At 40.9% G+C, this 22,922-nt stretch overlaps 1 protein-coding gene and 1 non-coding gene across 2 annotated transcripts in view; both read right to left on the minus strand.

Annotated features, from left to right (window-relative positions):
• RS1 (retinoschisin 1) overlaps nt 1-22,491 on the minus strand; it is a 39,196-nt gene extending 16,705 nt beyond the window's left edge. Inside the window, exons 1-5 of the mRNA XM_036744189.1 lie at nt 22,409-22,491; nt 20,482-20,528; nt 19,655-19,789; nt 18,961-19,158; nt 427-452 (exon numbers count right to left, since the gene is read on the minus strand). Coding sequence (XP_036600084.1) covers nt 427-452; nt 18,961-19,158; nt 19,655-19,789; nt 20,482-20,528; nt 22,409-22,491 — 489 coding nt within the window. The remainder of the gene's footprint in view (nt 1-426; nt 453-18,960; nt 19,159-19,654; nt 19,790-20,481; nt 20,529-22,408) is intronic.
• Nucleotides 18,658-18,730, minus strand: TRNAV-UAC. The gene has a single exon. It is a non-coding gene; the product is annotated as a tRNA-Val (tRNA).
• Nucleotides 22,492-22,922: the final 431 nt, after the last annotated feature.

Consider the following 22,922-nt stretch of genomic DNA (forward strand, 5'->3'; position numbering starts at 1 on the left):
ATTCAAATTTTTTTAAAATAATAGTGCTAGCAAGCATTTATGTGCTAAGCTCATTTGATCCTCACTACAACCAGGAAAGGGAGTTGCTACTATTGGCCCCCATTTTACAATGGGATTAATAATACAATGGAATAGTGGGGCTACTAATAAATGGGAAAACTGAGGCAAACAGAGGTTAAGTGACTTCCCCAGGGTCATAGAGCTAGGAAGTACATAAAGCAGGATTTGAACTCAGGTCAGGATAAACTCCAATTTGAACATCCTATCTACTGAGCCTCATAGCTTTCCCGTATCATATATATGCATATTATTAGGATAAGCCAAATGTAGGGCTAACGTGAAGAAAATAGCCCATGAACTATATTGCTAAGAAAATCTATGAAAACACAACTTTGAACTAAATGTTCATGCTATTAACATACCTACCTCAGTAGATGATAATGCCAGTATGACTGGACAAGAGAAATAATTGAGAATGGCAGAGAAAAATAAAAAAGGGAGATGTAGTAAATTAGTAATTATTACTTAAAATCAGCCATTAACATACCAGAAGTAAAACAATTTAAATTTCTTCCTGGAAGAAATGCAAAGGGTAAACATTAATTCAGAAAAACTTCTATTGATAGCATGAGAAAAAAAGGAATAGGAAATGTTTCTTTATTTCTAATATGTGCAGAATATCAAACCACAGTTAAAATATAAATAACCAACAGGCAAAAACAATTTAAATCACAAGTGCACAAAATACATATTTTAAGCTTATGCCTAAAACTGGTTGTGTTTTGTTTTTTTTTTTGTTTTTTTGTTTTAGTAGTGGAAATAATATATAGTTTGATGTGGAAAAATATTGTACAAAATTAGCTTGCCTGATACTTTTAGCTGCTGAATTCCATGTTTTATTTTTGAAAGTGAATTTAATTTATACTGAAAAGTGTCAGATTTCATTTTTTAGGAAATAAAGAACCAGACAGCTTTGTCATCACCTTTCAGAAACTCATTTATCATCTTAAAAATATCTTCATGGTCCCTCCCACATTTAAATTTGACAAGGGTTAGCTAAATTCTTAACTGCTAACACCAGGACTGACTGAGCGAGGCCATCTTTATGTCTTACTACATATGTGTGTGTTCTTATATGTAGACGAGAGGGGGGCGGCGGTAATGCAGTGCGATGAGTAGGAATTTGGCCGATTTGAAAATATCCCTTTCCCATCGTTTTCCCCAGCCCTTCACTCCAGTTCATTGTTCCTTCCCCTCCCAGAATTCATCTTAAGTGACAGTAAAGTTACATAGGAAATAATAGCCAAGATAACCTATACAAGAACTATAAGGAACTATTAGGAAACTGTAAGGAAAAATGAGATGTTTTTTGAATTGACTTGTAATCAGAGAACCAATGAACTGCCTGTCAATTTCTTTAGACAGAATGAGCAGGCAGAGATTAAAAACAAAGCAAAGCAAATTCAGAGAGATCTGGAAATGTGAAAACCATTTGTGACCTAGGATCCTGAGAGTGGGGAGGTGTTGCTCTTTGAAGATAATAAGGACGGAGTGAGGCAGTTTGGGGTGTTGGATCAGAAAGCGGGCCTTGGAGTCAGGAAGATCCTTCTCTGAAGCATGTTGGCTGGCAACCCTAAACTAGTTAACTTCTCAGTTCTTGAGGACACTTCCCTAAGGCTCTAATTTGCAGAATGGCAAGAGATCTGCACTGGGACAGAGATTCCCCAATGGGAGTTCACTATAAAAAGTCTGTAACGGGGGCAGGGGCTCAGTAGCATCTGGTGAGAGTTACCTAACTCAAGTACTTATTATGTGGATATAAAGGCAAAAAAAAGAAACAATCCCTGCCCTCAAGGGAATTACATTCTACTGGGGGTGGGGGCATAAGGGGGACAAAGCACATAAACTAGATAAAATACGAAATATATACCAAATAATTTTAGGACTGCTAATAACTTGGACTTACGGGCTGGGAATTAGAGAAGGCCTCAAGTAGTCATGGGGCATGAAGAAATCACCAAAAAAGGAATTCAAACAGCTAGGAAACCAGAAAAAAAGATGGTCATGTTACATTATCTATCTGTCTGCTGTCTATCTATTGTGTCTGTATGTGTATATATTCATGTAATTGTATATGTATATATGTGTTCATATGTATGTAATATATATGTGTATGTGTATATATACCGACTAGCAATATTTATGAGAGATAAACTATCTTTGAGAGAACAATGACATCTAAATTATGCAAAAAGATATATGTATGTGTGTATATGTGTGTGTATATATATGTGTGTATTTATATATATGTATACCACCCACTAGCAATATTTATGAGAGATAAACTATCTTTGAGAGAGCACTGACATCTAAATTATGCAAAAAGATGTATGTGTGTATATATATGTGTATATATGTATATGTGTATATATATATATATATATATATATATATATATATATACACCCCCCACTAGCAATATTTATGAGAGATATACTGTCTTTGAGAGAACACTGGCATCTAAATTAGGCAAAAAGAAATATGTATGTGTGTATATATGTGTATGTATGTGTGTGTGTGTGTGTGTGTGTGTGTGTGTATACCACCCAGTAGCAACATTTATGAGAGATACACTGTCTTTAAGAGAACACTGATATCGAAGTTAGGTACAAATGTGCGTGTATGTAAAAGGACAAGGATGATAGAAAGCATGTCATTTTGTGTTCAGGAAAGTTAAAACATGCCTAATATGGATGGCTGTGGTCTCTCAAAGACATCATGTCTCTCATTAATGTTGCTTGTGGCTTTTGTGGAGAAAGGTTCATCTGGCAGGTAGCCTAATGGTATGACTGTGGGTCAGTCACTTAATGTCTCAGAGCCTCACTCTCCCCATTTGTAAAATGAGGATTTTGGGCTTAGATGGTTTCAGAGGTCCCTTTCAGCTCTAGAGCTGGGTATGATTATATTATTTGCACTACTTGGGCTTGTTAGAAGGAAAATGCTCTGTGCGCTATAAGGTATATATTTATAATAAGCTTCTCTTGTTGACATTAGGATTGTCAAAGCCAAGGAGAATGCAAAAGTAAAGTGGTAGTTAGCAAGTGTCACTCCATAGCCTGCAGTAGGAAATGAACCCTTGAGAAGGCAGCTAAGAATAGGACTGTGCAGTGACCTGTGGCAGTGAAGCTGGCCGAGCAAAGAGCCTTAACTTTTGAACAGATGATGGATTAGAAGGTTCATACAGGTCACCTGGATCTGAAAATCTCCTTGAGTCTGTTACCAAACCCTGAGCTGCCCTTTTGTCTCAACTTTGAGGTAAAATTAGCTAAGAGGAATCAGCTGAGCCCCAGCTGTCACTATCACCTAAAAAAGTAATTCTCTAAGTGTGGTCTGGGGATCCCTGAGCACCCAGACATTTTCAGTGAGTCCACAAGGTTAAAACTATTTTCCTAATAATAGGAGGTTTTAGTTGCCAACATGGTAAGTGTCAATGGATATAACCCACGGAAACAAAAATTCCTCAATAATTAAAAGGGTAAAGGAGTCCTCCTGAGACCAAAGTTTGAGAACTGCTGACCTGAATGGCTGAATGACCCTGTATGGCTGACAGGCCAGGAACAGAGAGGGCCCTCTCCACTGGCCGCATTTGCAATGGGCTTGACAAGAAGGAGAGGGGACCTTTGATGAAGGATCTGTTTGGGTGCCCAGAATTTACAATCAAGACACTATTTTCAGTCTCTTGAAGCAAAAAGAATGCATTAATCCCACTCTTTTTACCCTGACTCCTTGTCCCCTGTACCTTCCATTGCAAAATATCATCCTGTTTTTCAGGCTTAAGAAAAACCATAGGAAGAAAAAGATGGGAGTTTAAAAATACGGTCATTTCAAAATGGCAAAACTGTTTTGAGTAAAGAACATATCAGATACTCTGTCTTTGTTTCCACATTTTAAGACATTCTAAAGGTATGTATGTACATGTACATACAAGTTCTGCATGGAATTGTCCCTCATCTTTAAATGTTTCTTTCCCATTCAAATTGAAGCCTAAAAAACCAAACAAAATTAAAAAAAAAAACAAAAAACCCTGCATGTTTCCATTGTAATGTTTCAACTCTCCAGAAGAAACTAGACACACAATAGTAATTCTTAATCATAAGGCAAATGGAAGACAAAAGACTTAATTACTTAAGACATAGCTGTCACAGTTCACAATAGTGTGTAATCGAGTTTAATAGTATCCAAAAGAAAATAGGGCCCAATTTCCCTGCCAATTCATACTGCAGGTGGCATTTGAGCTTTGGGCACTTGACTGGTGGCCCACCTCTGCAAGAAAGGCTCAAGCATTTCGTGCTTTTTCAAGGTGGGGGCGAGGGGAAGGCTGAGAAGAAAATTTATTTTGACTTGGCTTGACATCATCATCATCATCACCACTACTACCAATTTGTATATAGTGCTTACAATGTGCCAGTCACTGTGCTGAGTGCTTTATAATTATTATCTCATTTTTAATGTATATATATATGTGTGTGTGTGTGTGTGTGTGTGTGTGTATACATATATATGTGTATCTATATGTGTGTATACACACACACACACACACACACACATTTTTACATCATCAGCCCCAGCTTGAGCTTCACCTATCATCCTGCCATCTACCAGGATCCCACAGCCTTCCTAGTCCAGAATCTTGCCACAGACCATGCTGTCTAACCTCCTCCCCACCTTTCCACTTCTTCCACATGAGAAAATAAACTAATTAATACTACCTCAGCTCCTGGAAAAGTAAAAGGTAAAATTAATTAAGAGGAAACAGCTGGGCCCCAACTAACCTATCCCCTAAAAAAGTCCTCCAAAGTGTGGTGGAAGGACCCTGCCCTTAATAGAAAGCAGGGTGTTAGTAAATGTTTAAAAACTAGTTCTTGTTGTTTTTAATGTGTGAAAAACACACTTTTAAGTTTAACCAAGCTCTGATTTGTAGTGTTTAATGATTTCCAAAACAATGCTTGTACTAACAATCAGCTCTCCTGAGCCAACTCAAGCTGGCTCCTGTGCACCCCTGCCATACACAGGGGAATGTTATATCCAGGGAAGGGAATTTTGGACTAGCCAGTCACATCCACTGCCCTACGGGTGCATTTGTAATTCCTGTGACACTGTTCCTCTGTATGTATTGTATCCACTTATTAGAAGAGAAGTTTCTTGAGGGCAGGTAGGGACTGCCTGTTTTTTGCATCTGTATCCCTGGTCTCTATCACAATGTCTAGCATATAATAATAAATAATATTAAATATTATTAATCTCAATCAAATGCACAACAGTATCAATAAACTGCAATATTAATTTAATTCATTTTAACATATTAAAAATTTTAAAATTTAAATGCTTGCTGCTTTATTGATTAATCTTGATTATGGGAGTGTGTCATCTGAGCTTTTTTACTGAGAAAGCAAATTGAGAAAAGGTGGTTAAAGCAAAACTCTAAAATCTTTGAGAGGTTTTGATTGGTCTTGGCATGGAAGACAAGCAAATACAAACAGCAGTCTGGATTGACGACCAAACAGGATCTACTTGAAACTCATTATAAAGATGTTTTAAAGAGAACTTAATCCTTCCTAATCTTTGGGATCACTTTACCATTAGAAGTTTCCATATTCATTTATTACCTATCCCAATATGCCTTCTCTGATGAGCAGCTGGAGAGAGAGACACCAACAGATGGGCTAACACTTCCAGCAATTGATTTCAGATGTCACTTGAATTCAGGGTTGGGGGCTGCTGCAGAAATCATCAGTTCTGCCCTCTCAATTCCTCAAATACTGCCCCACCTTTTAACCCAGCAATGTAGGTGCTACCAAAGCCAGATTTTCGTGTCAGACATGCTAGTTATTTTTCCATTCTGTAAAACAAAATGTCTTACAACCCTTACAAAGGCGATTTTATTCAAAGAAATAACAGCTCAACTCTCTCTACAACATGTCTGTTCTTTTTTCCTGGAGTGTGATTTCAAACCTGTGGAAACAAATGACAAATCATAAACTCATCTTACAGCTGGCATGATAAATATTTATAATGTATAAAAGGCATTCAGTGAAAAGAGTGGAGAGAAAAGGGAGTCTAATATAAACCAAAGCAGAAACAGAGATTGAACAGGTATGAGTGGCAAAAATGAGTCCTAATTACAGCTCTACCTCGAATGTCCAAATTCCTTCCATTTGGCTGAGATCTCCAACTCCCCCCAAATGTTTCCCTGTCATAGTTCATATTGTCATATTAAAAAGATGGATTTACTATGTTGTATTGTGTTTAAAAAACAAGATCCTTTTCTCTCCTTCCTCCTTGGTTACCAAAGTTTCATTTCCTATAGCCCTTGTTCCTAAGGATTACCAAGGGGGGGGCCTTAAGAAGTTAAAGTTTGGTGGGGTTTTTTTCTGTACCTCATAGACCTGAATTTCCTCATTTGTAAAATAAGAGAGTTCACGAGATGCTTCTGAGGTCTACATGTTCCAGCTCTAGGTCTATGGTTAAGATTAAGATGTGAGTTTTGGATGTACTATGAGACATGGACTTAAAAGAAATATATTGTGGTTTTATGCCTCCATCAGAGTTACTCTCATCTCTGAAGTCTTCAGACACAGGAACTTTGGTTGTGCTATGGTTCTATGGATATATTATTTATTTAAATAGGGTAATTCTTCTAAACATTTTGAGATCATGATATCTTGGGGCTACATACTGTTCTGTGCCCTATGTAATGTTTTATAAAATTTCAAATGAAATGTTATATGTGTAATCATTAGTCAACACATAATATGTATAATATTGGATAATAGGCTTTCTTTTTGCTCAGATAATACCAAAATATACAAATGTGCCTTCCTCCCCAAGCTAAATAACATGCCCATGAGAAAACCCACATATTCCCACAACTAGAAATTAACATATTACTTTAGCTGGAAAGCAAAATGAAAGAAAATGAAGATGGCAATGATTTCAGTGATAAATCCTATAAATCGCCTGTCCAGTAATTAAATCAACTGCCACAGGCCTCTCCTAATACTTCAGGATTTGTGATTTTTCCATTTCTTTAGGTAGTATGGAATTTGCTACTGTATTATTACTCCCAGAGTTTGAAAAATTAATGTGACTGATACATTTACACTGAAGCCTAAGAAAGCTGGTAAGGTATTCAGTGCCCTAGGAATAGATGCGAGCCACAAATCCACACTATTTGTTGTTCGGTTGTTTCAGTCATGTCAGACTGTCATCCCATTTGGAGTTTTCTTGGCAAAGATACTGACGTGGTTTGACATTTCCTTTTCCAACTCATTTACAGATGAGGAAACTGAGACAAATAGGGCTAAGAGACATAGCAGAGAAGAAACTGGGAATGAGTGGCAACGGAGCGGGATGGAGAGAGCCCTGCGCTTTGCCTTGGAGGCAAAATCAGATGCAGAAAACTGGTGCAAATACTAAGTGACCATAGGCAAGTCACTTAAATACTCAGTGCCTCAGATTCCTCTTCTGTAAAACAAGGGTATATACAACGTTTAGTTTGGAAAGACCATTGGGTTCGATAACAGAAGATCTGGGGTTTGAATCAGAGCTTTAACTAGCAGTAACTGCACTTGCGCCAAAGTCCGTTGGGGGAAGAAGGAGCACAGCCGTGATGAAGAAGACAATTCTACAGTGGGTGTTGTCACACAGGCGGGGCAAGTTCATCCCTCAGAAAAGGATGCCTCTGTGTGTGTGTGTGTGTGTGTGTGTGTGTGTGTGTGTGTGTGTGTGTGTGTGAGAATCTGTTTAGGAAGAATATAGGGACTGAGAAAAGGATGTCACAGTGAGAGAACCCCGGAGGGGACAGGCGGCTGCCCAGAGACCTAGAAGAGGCTGAAGAAGGCAGTTACAGAAAAAAGGAAGCTGGCCCCCATGGCTGTCGGCGCCCTGGGATAAATGCCTGTTCTGCCCATGCTAGTTGCAGTTCTGGTTTGACTTCTAGTTGTGCTACGTACTGTTCTGTGCTCTTAGGAATGAATGTGGGCTACAAATCCATGCTGTGCATTTCTTTATGAAATTCAAAATATTTGAGGGGAAAAACCATAGCTAGCTGGCTTAAACTTTGGTTAAATGCCTTCCTATGACTGATTTCCAAGAAAAACTGAGATCATTGAGGTACACTTTCTCTAAGTTTTTAATGACGACCCCTCTGGGTCTCAGTTTTCTTGTCTATAAAATGAAGAGCCTTGGATTGGGTCATGTCTAGGATCCCTATTAGCTTTAAATCTGATGAGTTACCTCCTCGGTTTGCTGTAAAGAAAATGCTACATGATTATGAGTTAGTGGTGAGTCTTAGCTCATTCACTCTCTATACTGAACCAAACACACCCTTGTTTTCTTTTTCTTTCTCTCTCCCCAACTTTTGCACCCCAGAAAATCAACGGTTAGAATGCTCTAGGCCTTGGATTTATGGGAGGAGGAAGACAAAGGAACAAGTAAGGGCTTCCCAGACACTGCTGTCATATAAAATAGCCAGATCCTGCTTTGTTGTTGGTTGGCTGGTTTGCTTTTTTACACATCTCATGATCTAATCACAGGAACAGCTAGAGCTGCAGGAAAAAAAAAAAGCAAAAGCCTTCTTGGGGGAAAAGAAGTTAAAATTCCAGCACAATCTTTTCAGTAAGAAGTAGGGAAAGCTTGCCAGCCCAAGAATAGTATGATGCCCTCAAGGATCATAAATTGTAAAGCAGGAGACAGCAGGTACTTAACTAGGTGCACAGAAGATATAGACGGAGTATCTGGTTACCTAAGCTTTCTTTCTGGACAGATGCTGCCCATTTTTTCTCCCCACGTTACATATATGTGTGTATTGGGGGGGGGAAGGCAAGGCAATGGGGTTAAGTGACTTGCCCAAGGTCACACAGCTAGTACATGTCAAGTGTCTGAGGTCACATTTGAACTCAGGTCCTCCTGACTCCAGAGCCAGTGCTCTACTCACTGCACCACTAACTGCCTCATGTTACATATATTTTTAAAGATATGTATAGTACCTACCACTTAACACAGGCCTGGCACATGGTGGATGGTCTAACAAAAGCTAGTTGACTGACCTACTGTAAAATAAACCCAGGGTGGTTGCAAATTCCAAATGAGATAAAATTTGTAATGTGCTCAGCACAATGTCTGGCACTTAGTAGGTCCTTAATAAATGACTTCTTCCCTCTTCCTGCTTTCTTTCTTTTTCTTTTTTTCTTCCCTCCTTTCCTCCCTCCCTCCTTCCCTCTTTCCCTTCCTCCTTCCTTTACTCCCTGCCTTCCTTCTTTGTGGAGTAGAAAGAGGGCTAGATTAGGAGTCAGAAGATCTGGCTCAGAGCTCTGTTCCTGACTGCCTGTATGATCTTGGGCAAATCACTTCCTATCATCAAGAAATTTCATTTAATCATACTAACAGTTCACATTTACCTGATGCAAACACAAATTGTTTTTTGCAGTCATTCACACAAAATGAGCAGTTAATGCCTATGGTACTGAGAAAAGGATGGCCACTCACTGTACTTCACCACTGGACAAAAAGAGTCTGTCTCGTCACAGACTAACAGGGCTCCTGCCATGTTAATCACAACCTTGAAGAAGCGTTTTCAGCTGTCCAATAGTGGCTCACCATTAGAAATTTTATTTTCTACTTTAAAGTAAAATGTATTAATCTTGTCTCTAACTGTACTATAATCTTCCTGAGGGCACTACTTGTACTTCAGTCTTGCTTTGGATCCACCATTGAATCTAGTTTAGGGATGTAACACCTACTGATTAATTAACAGGTAAATTTAAACTCAATTAATTAATTGGATTTCCTCCTAGGAGTATTGTATGGGCGAAACATTTATTTGTGGTTAGAGGGAAACCTCAATCTGAACTTTTCTTATTTTAATAAAACCAACAACTTTAGCTCTTATTGTGTGCCCAAGCACCAGGTTTAAGACATTTTTAAAATTGGATTTTTATACTGATGTAGGATATCAATGTGTAGTGAAGAGAGGGGGAAGGGAGCGAGCATTTACTAAGCACCACCTATGTGCCAGGCACTTTGCTAAGTGTTTTGCAAATATTATCTCATTTGAAAGATTGAGAAATAAAGGGGGGCTAAGAAGCTATCTAGCTGTAAATTTCATTGAAAGCTGTCCAACAGTTTCACAATGGTCAACGCCTGAGTGGAAGAGTTGACTCTGGACAGTGCCCTGGGCAAAAAAAATGCCTCCTGCCTCCTGGAAGGGAGGTGGGGGACTAGAGGTAGAGAACGAGGAATACATTTTTCAGGACAAGGCCAATCTGTTGATTTGTTTTGCTTGCCTATGCTTATTCATTTCAAGGGAGGGTTCTATTGGCCAGGGAATGGGAGAGGGCCAGTCAATGGGGATATGTCAGAGATGTTAAAGAAAGGGAAAAATAAAGAAAAAAATCATTAAAGCATTATATTTAAAAGATGAAAAAAATAGTAACTATGGGGTATAGTTTTCAGGAAGCCATTTTCCAATGCCAATATATTTTGTGATACCAGTAGAATACATTGGTATGGTGGAGGTAGAAAGATTTAATCTAAGAATTCTGACTGTACTTCTACAGTTTAGTCATCTTTAAAATGTAAAATCAATAAGATAGTGATGGAGCCAAAGGGTCCCAGGTACTTCATGTCCTATAAAAAACACGAGTACAAAATAAGCCATCACTAGAATCCCAAATCCAAGCAACCTCTAACGTCTGAAGTAAACTGATGAGAAGAGAGGTACTTTCTGCTTTCAATAGTTTGAAGGTACATGATTGAATTTAGAAGGAAAAAATAGTAGTTATTTAAAATTTTAGTTTATCCTTTAACTTTCCCTCTGATGGTACCATACAGACACACACATACACAAGTATCTTGGCTCTTTGGATCTCCTTTGGAAAATCTCTGAATCTTTGACAAACAAGACAATATATGGAAAGCACTTTGTAAATCTGACATCAATATATAGTATAAGCTACTACTATTACTTCCACTGTTAGAGTATGAAGGCAACAGCACTTTGAATAAACCTATAATCAGACTTTAAAAAAATCAAAGTTGAAGTCTTGTTCTTTAGTGCTATTTCTGAATATTTAATGTAAATATGAGAATCTTTCTTTTTTTCACCTTTCCTAAATTCCACTGGTTCTAGAATAGGCTACACAGACCTCAGAAGGCACATCACCAAGCCCTTGAGAGTTGGCGGATTATTAAGAAAGGTGTCCACGACAGAAGAAATATCCACTCACAACTAAAATAGCATCCAAATAAAGAGTGCCTACCATACCTTCACAGCCAAAAAGAAGAAACAGTAAGATGGTTTCTATCTTGAACTGCATTTTTCCTGTGTATCCTTAGAGAAGCTCCTCACTTAGTGATGTGGAGAGCTTCCCAAGCAGGGGGGAGATTAACTTGGGTGTTTGCCTTCATAAGCATCTTATTTCAGCGAGTACTTACGGCTTTTGCCAGACACCAGTCAAGCCATTCCACAGAGTTATTGTCCTCAGTAGCAGTAAGTCTTCGCAGAGTTAACTAAGGTAAGATTAGTGGAGGAAGGTACTATATGTCTTTTTGATTTTAAGTGTAAAGAAAGTGATATAAATGAATAGGACCTACTTGTTAGTGACTACATTGAGTCCCATCCAATTTCAATTCAATAAATATTTGTTAAATGCCCTCTATGTGCCAGGTGCTGTGGTCAGTGCTGGGGATGCAAACACAAAACAAATGCCTGAGATGTCTGAAGCAAAACTGATGAAGGCCAGTCCATTTTAAGATGAAAGATACTTTCTGCTTTCAACAATTCAAAGGCTCATGATTAGATTTAGGAGGGAAAAAAGGTATAGGGATTTTTTGAAATGTGGGTTTTCTAAGACATTTTCCTTTCACAGTATATATCTTAAGTCCCTGCCCTCAATAAGCTTATATTCTATTGGGAGGAAATAACATACACACACACATATGTATGTATGTATATATCTATGCATGTATGTATGTGTGCATATACACACACATACATATGATAAACAATACAAAATGCATAAAAACTAATTTCCAGTGGGGGGGCACATATCTAATATGAAAGACAGTTCATTAATAACTGAATAGGGTTCCAGAGGGCACAATGAAAGGGTAGGATTAAGTGGGATAGGAACAGCGGAGGGAAAGAGCCATCGTGGATGGTCATGAGGGAGTAGGGAAGGGAGTATTGGCCTAGGCAACCTACAATTTAGAAGTACAAGGATACTGAGTGAAGCCATAGGGTCTTATGTCATGCCCTTCATTGCAGCAAAGATAATGTTAATGTGGTTGTCAATTCCTGAGAATGAGGCTGAAGGTAGGGGAGAGGAAGAGATACCTGCTTACAGCAGGCCACATAACCAATACCTGGTCCTGCCTAATGGTCAATGAGAGGTTTCCCTACATTTCTGGACTCAGGGTTATTATGAAGAGGTAAGAAATGTCTGATACCTGCAGCCAGGTCCATTTCCCCAGAGGACTCCCATGAATACATATTGTTGTTCAGTCACCCCGTTTGGGGCTTTCTTGGCAAAGATATTGGAGTGGTTTACCATTTTCTTCTCCAGCTGACTTTACATCTGAGGGACTGAGGCAAACAAGGTCAAATGACTTGCCCAGGGTCATACATACATACATAAGTGTCTGAGGCCAGATTTGAACTCAGGAAGATGAGTCTTCTTGATTCTAGGCCCAGCACTTTACCCAGTGTGCCACCTAGCTGCCCTTTGAATACATGTGAATAGGCCCAGATGAATACATATGAGGGCTCATCTGATACGATACATGGTATTGCCCTTGGTAAGCTTTTCTTCAGTTTGTGAATCCATCTTTTAAGCTTTAAAGTGAGCGCCAGATTTTATAGGCCTTTTAGATTTCATTTTTCATGCCTGTAATAGAATTAATGTCATGATTAGGCTCAGCTGTGGTGGATGAATGACTAAAGCATGTGAAGTGATTACTATGTGCAACGCACTGCACCCAAGTCATCAACAGCAGCAAACGATCACCTACCAGTGCCAGGCCCTGTTCTAGGCGCTGGAAAAACAAAGATAAGGATGCAACAGTTGGGGTTTATGGTCTATTGAGGGAGATGCCATATGCATCTGTAAGTAGATTAGATATCTGATACTGTTTGCCTGCAAATACTGGGAGTTTTCTGTAGTATCCTTTATATAAAAGTGACTTGACCAATTGCTTGAGGGCCTTAGATGTCACCTGGTCTCCTAAGTCCCACAAAGACCCTCTGGATTCTTGTCATCCTAGAGAGATAATCTATTCTAGAGTGAACCCTGGGGAAGAATAAACCTGTCTCACCTCTCTATATAATCCTTGGCCCAGGGAAACCTTTCCTTGACCATTAGACAAGACCACGTACTGGTCAAGCAGACTGAGGTAAGCATGCATCATCTTCCATCCAGTTATCTCTAGGATTAAATACATACTCCTCTTTTGAGCTGTTAGAACCCTTCACAATCTGACCCCTTCTCATCTTTCCAGTCTTCTTATACATTGCTCTCCTCTTCATACTCTTAGAGTCTGGTCATTCTGGCTGACTCACTGTTTCATCCCCCATCTCCGTATTTTCCCCGGTAGAATGAAAGCTTCTTGAGGGCAAGGGCTGTTTTTGCCTTTCTTTGTAACCCTGAATGTTTAGCCAAATGCCTGGCACATAGTAAGTATTTTTGCAAATACTTGTCGATTGATTGATCAGAGGCATGGAGATGCATCGCAGGACATCCATTTCCACTCCTTCCTCCTGGCAAAGCATGAAAGGGCGGTTCTCTCACTTCTCTCTGGATTTTCCCTAATTCCTGGGGAGCTTTGAGTCCTAACATAGCTATGGTCCAGAAAGTGCCTTCCTGCCTCACTTGAATGAGAAAAGGTTGTGTGAACTCTGGCTCCTACACTTTATGAGGCCCTCCAGGCACTGGGGTCATGAGAAGAAGAGCACCAATATCCACTGCCTTCTTCTCAACTTTAGCCAAAATTTAGCCAGCACCAAGGACATGGGAATTTCTCTCTAACTCCTACTTGTCCAGGCCAATTAATTAACAGGGATTTTGTGCTTGGGGGTTTAGTTATTCACTATATTGGATTAATAAGCACAGTTTAGTAGGGAAACAGTTCACTACCTTGGATGAGAACTTTTATTTAAGCTAGTGGGAAGCCAATAGAAGGATCTGAGGATATTGGATGTAATTTTTTTAAAAGTCAATTAGTTGGAAAGGGTGACACACTTTAGGTGTTGAATGATGTTAGGAAATATGTATCAGTTTCTTATCTGTCAAATGAGTGTCAGACCCTTCTCATGCTAATGTTGCAGGACTTAATTCTCCCTCCCTCCTTAGTTTCTATGGAAAACAGCAAATTCAGTTGAAATATTAAACATTAAAAGTTGATCATCATGTGTTACAAAGTAATAAAGAAGGAAATTAGATCTGCAGAAGAGCCATCTCTGTGGGAATAAAAAAACATTATTATTTCTGAGCCTTTCATAAATGTGGATTTTACATCTCTAAATTTGCATGGAAGAGAGTCTAACAAACCCCAAGACTATTATAACTAACTATTCGCAATAGGATATTGCTTATCTTCCATGTAACATAGTTTTGGTGATTAATGATAAATGCCATACTTACTCAGTAGAAGTCAGTACAAAGCCCCTAAGAGGGCATGTTCCCTTCCTTGCCCACCCCCTTTCTTCTCTCATTAGAGTATACGTTCCTTCCGGGCTGGGACTTTTTTCTTTTTTGCTTGTATTTGTATCTCTGGCATTCAGCACAGTGCCTGGCACATAGTTAAATGTAAATGCGTGTTGCTCACCTGAACCGTCTCTTTTGGCAATTCAACTCCAATTAGTGATTTTTTGGGGGGTGGGGGCAGAGGAGCAGTCATAGAATCACAGAACATCGGAAGTCAGAAAGGACAGGACCTTACAGTTCCACCTCCTCCCATTTCCACCTGAGCAGAACTCTCCATGGTAACATGCAAATGATAAAGAAGGCTGGAACTTGGATTTGACTCTCTTCTCTGCTGCCTGGGTAACCTTGGGTAGATCACATCACCCCTCCGGGCCCCAGTTTCTTCCTCTGTGAAATGAGACATTCTACTAGAGGATCTTTAAGGTTCCTCTTAGCTCTAGATCCAATAAGATTTGACAAATAGCAAGCTCTCTACCTGCTGAGGCAATCTATTGTATTTTTGGTCAGCTACAATTATTGGAAAATTTTTCTTGTGTTGGGTCAAAATCTAGGCTAGTGAATTCTGACCTCTGGGGCCCTGAAGGGCAAATCTAAATCATCTATCCTATAAGGGCCTTTCAAATATCTAAATACAACTCTAAGATCTATCGGACAAGCAACAGGCATTTATTAGACATCTACCATGTGCTGGGCACTCTGCTACGGAAACAAGGCAAAAAACAGTTCCTGCTTTCGAGGAGCTCAAAATCTAGTGGGATTCCCTTTTCCAGGCAAAACATGCCTAGTTCCAACAACCAACCCTCAAACGTCAGGTTAAGAATCCCTACTCTAAGCCAACATTAGTTTATTAATCATTTCTCTTCGGATCTGTTAATTCAAAGGGAGGAAATAAGTATTTATCAAGTGCTCACTCTGTACCAGGCACTCTGCTAAGTACTGTTCAATTATCTCATTGAGCCTCACAACCCTGGGAGGTGGATGCTACATTTGGCATGTATGTATACATATACCGTGAAAACAGACACACGTCTATATGTACACACATACACACATATATATTATATATATACATATGTGTATGGATGTATTTACATGCTAGAATTTTATAGGTCTCATTGTTCCATACTTTGAAGAACCAAATTTTGTCTTCTTTTTCTTCTTCCCCTCCTCCTTCCTCTCTTCTTCCTTCTCCTCTTCCTCCATATTTTCTTGTTTCTAGTCCTGTGGCATTCCTCTACTGCTCAAACTTTTTTCAAAGATAACCAATAGTGAACTAGTTCTTTCAGTCCTGGCAGGTGCATTTCATGTGTGTGTGTATGTGTATGTATACACGGCCTTATAAATTCTCCCCGCTCCCCTGACCCCAACCCCCAGGGGATGTCCCCATACATTAAACGTCATGGGAAAACAATAGATATGTGGGCAGGTTCAAATAGGACCCTGTGGCTTTGAACCAAGAATCCACTCTTCTTCCCGAGGTCTTGACTGCAAGACAAAGGGTTGGGCTAAGTATTTTTTACAGTCCTTTCCAGCTCTATGGTTCTACTATACTAGCATTCCTGAACTTCATTATCAGCTTTGTTTCCCCCTTTAACTACTGATTGTCAAAAATAAAATTACTTTTCCTGGCACAGGGTAGTAGCCCAAGCATGCTCGCTTCCATCAGTAACATTTCATTTTTCTAATCAGAAAATCTAATCCAGAATTTAGCCTAGTATCTGACACAGAGTAGGTGATCAGTAAATGCTTGTTGACATATACCTTTGTATTAGGCAAATTAACCTATCAGAAAGCCTTTTCCGAGTCCTTCTTAATTCCACTGCCCACTCTCTGTTAATCATCTCCAACTTATCCTGCATATAGCATCACTGTGTAAAATTTCTGAATGCTGTTTCTCTCCCCTATCCTCCCCAATTAGATTGTGAGGTCCTCTAGAGCAAAGACTATTTGTCTTTCTTTGTATTCCCAGCATTGGAACAATGCCTAGCACATAGCAGGCACTTGATGTTTACTGTCCGATTTAGTAAATTCCTTATTGACTAAAAAGGAGGGCTTTGAATTGGATAATCTCTAAAGCCTCTCCTGGATACAAATCTATGACTAATCTAACTGTTTACCTTCATACATAAGAATCAGCTGGTCTCATAGATGTTAAAATTGCTTCCTCTGATTAGGGCTCAAGAATCCTGGATTTGGAGTCAGAAGATTTAGCATCTGATTAATGAATTGACTGTTTAAACAGATTCCAGAGGATCTATAATGACCCTCCTGACAGGCTGATGGACCCAAGATGCAGAATGAGATATACATTTTTGGACATAAACTATGGGAATTTGCACTTATATAATTATTATGTTCTATTTATTGCAAGGGTTTTATTTTCTTTTTTCACTGGGAAAATGGTTAGAGGAGGGGTTTCTCCTCAACTCCCCCAAAAGAGATCAGGAAGAGTATCAGTAAGAATCAAGAGCAAACAGGACAGATTTGAAGTTATATGTTGAATAATATACCTATTAAAAAAGAAAAGCAACCTCTACATACAGAGATTCCCCATTTCATGTATAATCCTTTCCTTCTTTTTACGATGTTCATTTTCTTTGTTTTTTATTCATTTTGGAATAAAAATAAAAAAATAAAAAAAATTCTTAGGATTGGATGTTGGCTCCTCCACATATTTGCCTCTGTGACCTTGGACCAGTTACTTAACCTCTCTGGGCCTCAGTTTCCTGAATTGTAAAATGAGGGGGTTAGCCTAGAAAGTTTCCAAGGTTTCTTCCAGCTCTGTATCTATAGTCCCACAGGAGAAAGAAAGGCTGCTTGTAACCTGATAATCTTCTCCAGTGACAACAGTGTTGCTTAATGTGATCCTTTTATCTGAATGTCCTTAGGATCACTGCCTTAATCATTAACCTCTTAACTTTAGGATCTAAAAGAGAGACATTTACAAAAAAAAAAAAAGTTTTTGCATGCAACTAGGAAATAAGATATACAGGCAATGGGGCATAGAAATCTCTCTTGCCCTACAAGAAAGTAAGGGAAAAGGGGATGGGGAGGAGTGGGGTGACAGAAGGGAGGGCTGACTGGGGAACAGGGCAATCAGAATATACAACATCTTGGAGTGGGGGGGGGAGGGTAGAAATGGGGAGAAAATTTGTAATTCAAACTCTTGTGAAAATCAATGCTGAAAACTAAATATATTAAATAAATTAAATAAAAAATGTTTAAAAGGCAAAAAAAAAGATCTTTATATTGGCTTTGCAGTAGTAAAAATAATAGCTTAATGACATTTATATAGCTCTTTAAGGTTTGAAGGAGCTTTACAAATATAACGTCTTATGATCTCGACAACTAATACACGGGGCAGGTGCTATTATTCCCATTTTACAGATGGGGCGAGGCCCAGAAAGGATAGGCGCTCGCACATTTGGGGGGCTTTCAATTCAATTCAGCAGACAGCCGCCTCGTGGACAGGGGGCGCTGATGATTTTTTTCCCCTCTTTTTGGGTCTTTCCTTTCACCAGCCCTTAGATCTTCAGGCTGTGGGAGGAGGAAGTCGCTCCCCCCGCTCTGGCTCCCCCCCCCCCCCCCCGCGCGCGTGTCTCGTCTGAATAGCTCTGGAGATGGATGACCCGGGCTTGACCCCTTCTCAGCGGCCAAGTCCACTTGACCTCAGCCCCTTTGCACGTGGCCTAAGCCCGGAGCCCCGAGCTGCCCCAATACGCGCAGGCGCCTGGGGGGGGGTAATAACCTCCAGAGCGAAGGGAAGGGACGGCCGCTTGGTGAGTCTCTAGAGGGGGAAACTCTGGTTCTGGGTTATCTAATTAAAATACCAAAAAATTGATTGAGAGGGGCAAAAGCGAAGCAAAGTGGAGGATGAAGGAGGAAAAAGACACTGAGCTGGTTCCACTGGGGCTCGAACCCAGGACCTTCTGCGTGTAAAGCAGACGTGATAACCACTACACTATGGAACCACCACACTACAAAAGGCGCTTGGTTACTTCCTTTATAGAGACGTCAGAGACCACGATTTCACCGACTATTTCCTATCACCAGCCCCAGGCTTGGGGCTGGAGCTGCCGCCCAGCGAATTCCCCCCGACTCTGCTCCTGACGCAGCCAGGATTTTCCTCTCGCCCACATGGGCTAGCCCCCGTTCTGGGTTAGTGTGGGGGATGGGGCGGTCACCGCCTTCCCCCCCACACCCCACTTCCCAATCGTCTCCCTGGCGCGCAGGCGCGCTACCTCCGAGCTCTCAGCTTCGAATCTCGTGGGCTGAGATTGAGGCCCCGGGCTCTCACCTGCAGCGGGAGGGCTCCGGCACTCCGAACTCCAGTCGGGCGGAGGTCGAGGCCCTACCTCCATCCTCGCGCGAGGGGCGGGGGCAAAGGGGCGAGGCTTCCCTTTGCCAAAAAAGAAAAGTCCTTTATAAACAAGATGAATTTGTATTAGTCTTTTATGTTTTCCGCTGTATTCCTCATTCCCAAAGCTATTCTTTTTATTATAACAAGAAATTGTTGGGCCGGGGGTGGGGTGGGGTGAGGTAGGGGGAGCCTTAGGAAAACCAATCGATGCAACGAAAAAAATCTAACGATATATGCAAAGTGGACCTACCTTCCAACCCCAGCCTCCTGCAGGAGTGCATTTCTTCTCCGAGGCCAAGCTAGTTCTTTGCAATTTTGAAACATTCGTGTTAATTACCCGTAGGTTTTTTTAAATTTGAAAATGAAACATTGTTTCTCCTACCCTTTCTCTTTCCCTTTCCCCTCCAGCCTCCCTGCGGGTTTTCTTTAGTTTTGGCCCCAGAGGTCTCTGCAAAGGGGAAAAGAAAAAGAAAATGGTCCCTTATTTCTCCCCATCTCCCCCCTCAGCTCTCTCCCTCTCTCCTACCCCTCTCACCTCCACCCCCTCCGGGCGGGGAGCCGCGCGTGTAGCGGAGTCCCTGGGACCTCGGCAGCCTCTGCTGCACGTGGCGCGTGGGCGGGAGGAAGGGCCCGGAGCCGGGCTGGAGCTCCCGAGGATGCTCCGTGCAAACTAAAGGCAAAAAAGAATCCTGCAGCTTAGAGCTTTCCCCCAGAAACGAGTCTAAGGGTAAAAGGTGGGCGAAGGAACACGACGTTTTAGGGTAAATATATGTTTATTAAGCTCCTACTATGTGCCAGACGCTGCGGTAAGCGCCGGAAAAGAAAGGGAAAAGACAGCCCCTTGCTCAGAAGGAGTTCGTGGTCCAAGTCTGCACCAAAAGGAGAGACCAAAGGCCACCTTCCTTCCCAACAATAAGGTGGACAAAACGCCATTTCCCACTTGCCTTGCAAACAAGGCCCCAGTTAATTCATGAGTTGTGTTCCTTGTCCTTCGTCACTATGGTGATGAAGACCATATGTAAACAAGCAGAGATATTATTGAGAGGAAGAAGAGGGTGATGGACCTACCGTGATCCCACTCACTTGTTAAGGCAGTTGTATACATTGAAATGAAGTTATAGGCAGTGAAGTTCCCAGGCCAGTCTCATTAAATCCTATACAATCGATTCCCCCTGCACCTGAAGTCTAGGATTGATAATAGCTGAGTTCCGGATGTTGGAATAACAGGGCTGGGGATTCTTCTAGAGTGGCACTGAGGTGAACTAGAGAGGATAGGGAAGTGGAAGTAAGGGAGGAAGAAGAGAAGGAGATGGATGATAAAAAAAAACAAAACTTATGTTTACCTCTAACCCACTTGCTCACCTTTTGCACAGGAACGCCTGCCATTATCAGAAGAACTTTGTCCTGAGCTATGAAAGTGAAGAGAGGGTTCAGTGTAAATGGAAACTTCTCAGAGTTCCATTTGCCTCACCTTAATGGGTTGAAGAGTCAGGACAGGAGTATCATAGTTGAGACCAAAACATGATGGGGATTAGTCATGGTAACTAGGCTTCTCTCTCCCTCTATCCTGAAATACACATTTAGAGAATATTGGAGGAAGAAGGGAGCATAAGGTGACTGGGTCTTCTCTCCCTTATAAAAGATAAGGGGTGGAGGAAGGTTGGTGGTTGAGCCCATGGTAAATAGCCTGTTGAAGCTGAAGGGTGCCAATAATAGTGGTAGGTGGTCCTTCTCCTTCGAGAAGATGAGCTTGGTGGTTTGATGGCCAGGCCTTCTTCCTCTCACAGAAGATAGGAAAGGGAAGAAGGCATTGGAACTAGCGTACCTGGGTGTCCCGGCTCTCAATAGATAAACGGAAGATCCAGCTTATGGTGGTAATTAGACCTTCCAACTATTGCCTGCAACCAAGAGGTACCCTCTCACTCTGGTCCTCCTATCTCAGATGGACAAATGGACAAATGGTCATGGCGATCACCACTCAAAACCTTCACTCCTGACTACCTTCCCACGGCTGAGGAGCCCTTCTACTTCTCAGGGAACAACCTTCATCCCTAAATCCAAATTGGAAAGGGTTCCCCTTATTATTGCTTCCTGCCCTTGTGGGAGACATTGGCGATGAAGACCACATACAAACAAGCAGAGATACTATTGAGAGGAAGAAGAGGGGAATGGACCTACTGTGATCCCACTCACTCTTTCCATTTGTTTTTATGGGTGTTTGTTGCCTTATTGACTACATTCTCTTCAGAGTTTTTCCATTTATTACACCGTGTGTGAGGTAGTGAGAGAATAAAGTGTGAAGACTTCACAGGGAATATGTATATATGTATTTATATCTAAAATGTTTGAGAATCAATATTTAGAGAAAAGGGAAATGGGATAAATTTGAGTCTCTGGGATTCTGATTATTTAGCCTTTAGGAATATCTTTCTCCCCCTTCTTCTTTAGATTTATGGATGTCACCTCAGCTGTGAATGGAGTACAAGATTGTGAAAGCTTCCCTATGAATAACTCATGCGAGGCAATATTCAAATAGAGATAGTACAAATTTAGTTAGGATGTGAACCTCACCAGGCCTAAGTTTTGTTTTCCTGTAAATCATATGATTTCGGGGAAACCAGATGATAATCCCCTCTCCCCCTCCCCTAGCCTACTTACAAACGGCCATCTTAGCATTGAAGTTTCCCTGTAAGGTAATTCTGTAGTTTCTGTGCTTGTATTGGGTAAAAACTTATTCCTGGTTAGATTGTGAGGCCACTCATCTCTGCAAATGGGGACGGGGCTCCAGCCTCTGGGGTGGGATTTCTTAGAATTGTTTGTACAAGGGTATATATCTCCCTGCTTGCCTCCCCCCTCATCCCCTTCATTGCTATTTCTGCCCTGGTAGTGAGAGATGCCCGACTCTCGAGACTTGATCAAATAAAGCTTCTGGTTTTTTTTCTGCCTTGAGAAACCGAGACATCTCTGTTTTTTTTTACTTGAGCCAGTGGTCTTTTGACCCACACAACCCTATGGTGTGCTAGGCACTGTGTCAAATGCTGGGTATGCAACTAACAGAAAGACAATCCCTACCCTCAAGGAGCTTACAGTCTAAAGGGGGAGGTAACACATAAAAAGAGGCAGGAAAGCTGGATGATGCAGTGGAACCAGGGAGTATCTTGTCAGGAGTTGAAACCAGGCAGGGGAGCAGCCGCAAAGTGTTTCCTCAAAGTTCAGCTCTCCCAAGCTCTTTCTGCTTTTCCATTTCTGAAACCACAGATTCTCTCAAAGCTTCTAGTTTTGTTTTTACCAGAACTCCCACAGTAGCAGCATCTGGATGGCTCCAGCTGTAGTTGTGGTGGAGTACAGGAAGGAGCAGTTGTTCACATGCATGTTTATTTGTGAAAAGCAATATTCACTAACTATCCCTTTAACAACATATTCAAAAATTTTGTCAGGAACTAAACTCAAGTTCACTGACCTGTAGTTTGAAAATTGCATTCTCTTCTCTGCCTTGAAGTGCTTAGAGTGCTAGGTTTGGACTCAGGGAGATCTGAGTTCAAATTAGAAACTGGCCATGAGACTCTGGGCAAGTCACTGAACCACTGTTTGTCTCATTTCTTCAAGTGTAAAATTGGTATAATAGCAACACCCGACTCTCAGGGTTCATGGGATCAAGTGAGATAACATTTTCAAGGTGCTTCATACAGTACCACTTTTTCATCCTTGAGAGTTGTCCGGAGCCCTGAGAGGTTTAAATGATTTGATCGAAGTCACACCAATCAGTATAAGCCAGAGGCAGGATTTGCCTCTTCTTGCGCAGC

The sequence above is a fragment of the Trichosurus vulpecula genome, chromosome 2 (genome assembly GCF_011100635.1).
Source record: "Trichosurus vulpecula isolate mTriVul1 chromosome 2, mTriVul1.pri, whole genome shotgun sequence".
NCBI lineage: Eukaryota > Metazoa > Chordata > Mammalia > Diprotodontia > Phalangeridae > Trichosurus > Trichosurus vulpecula.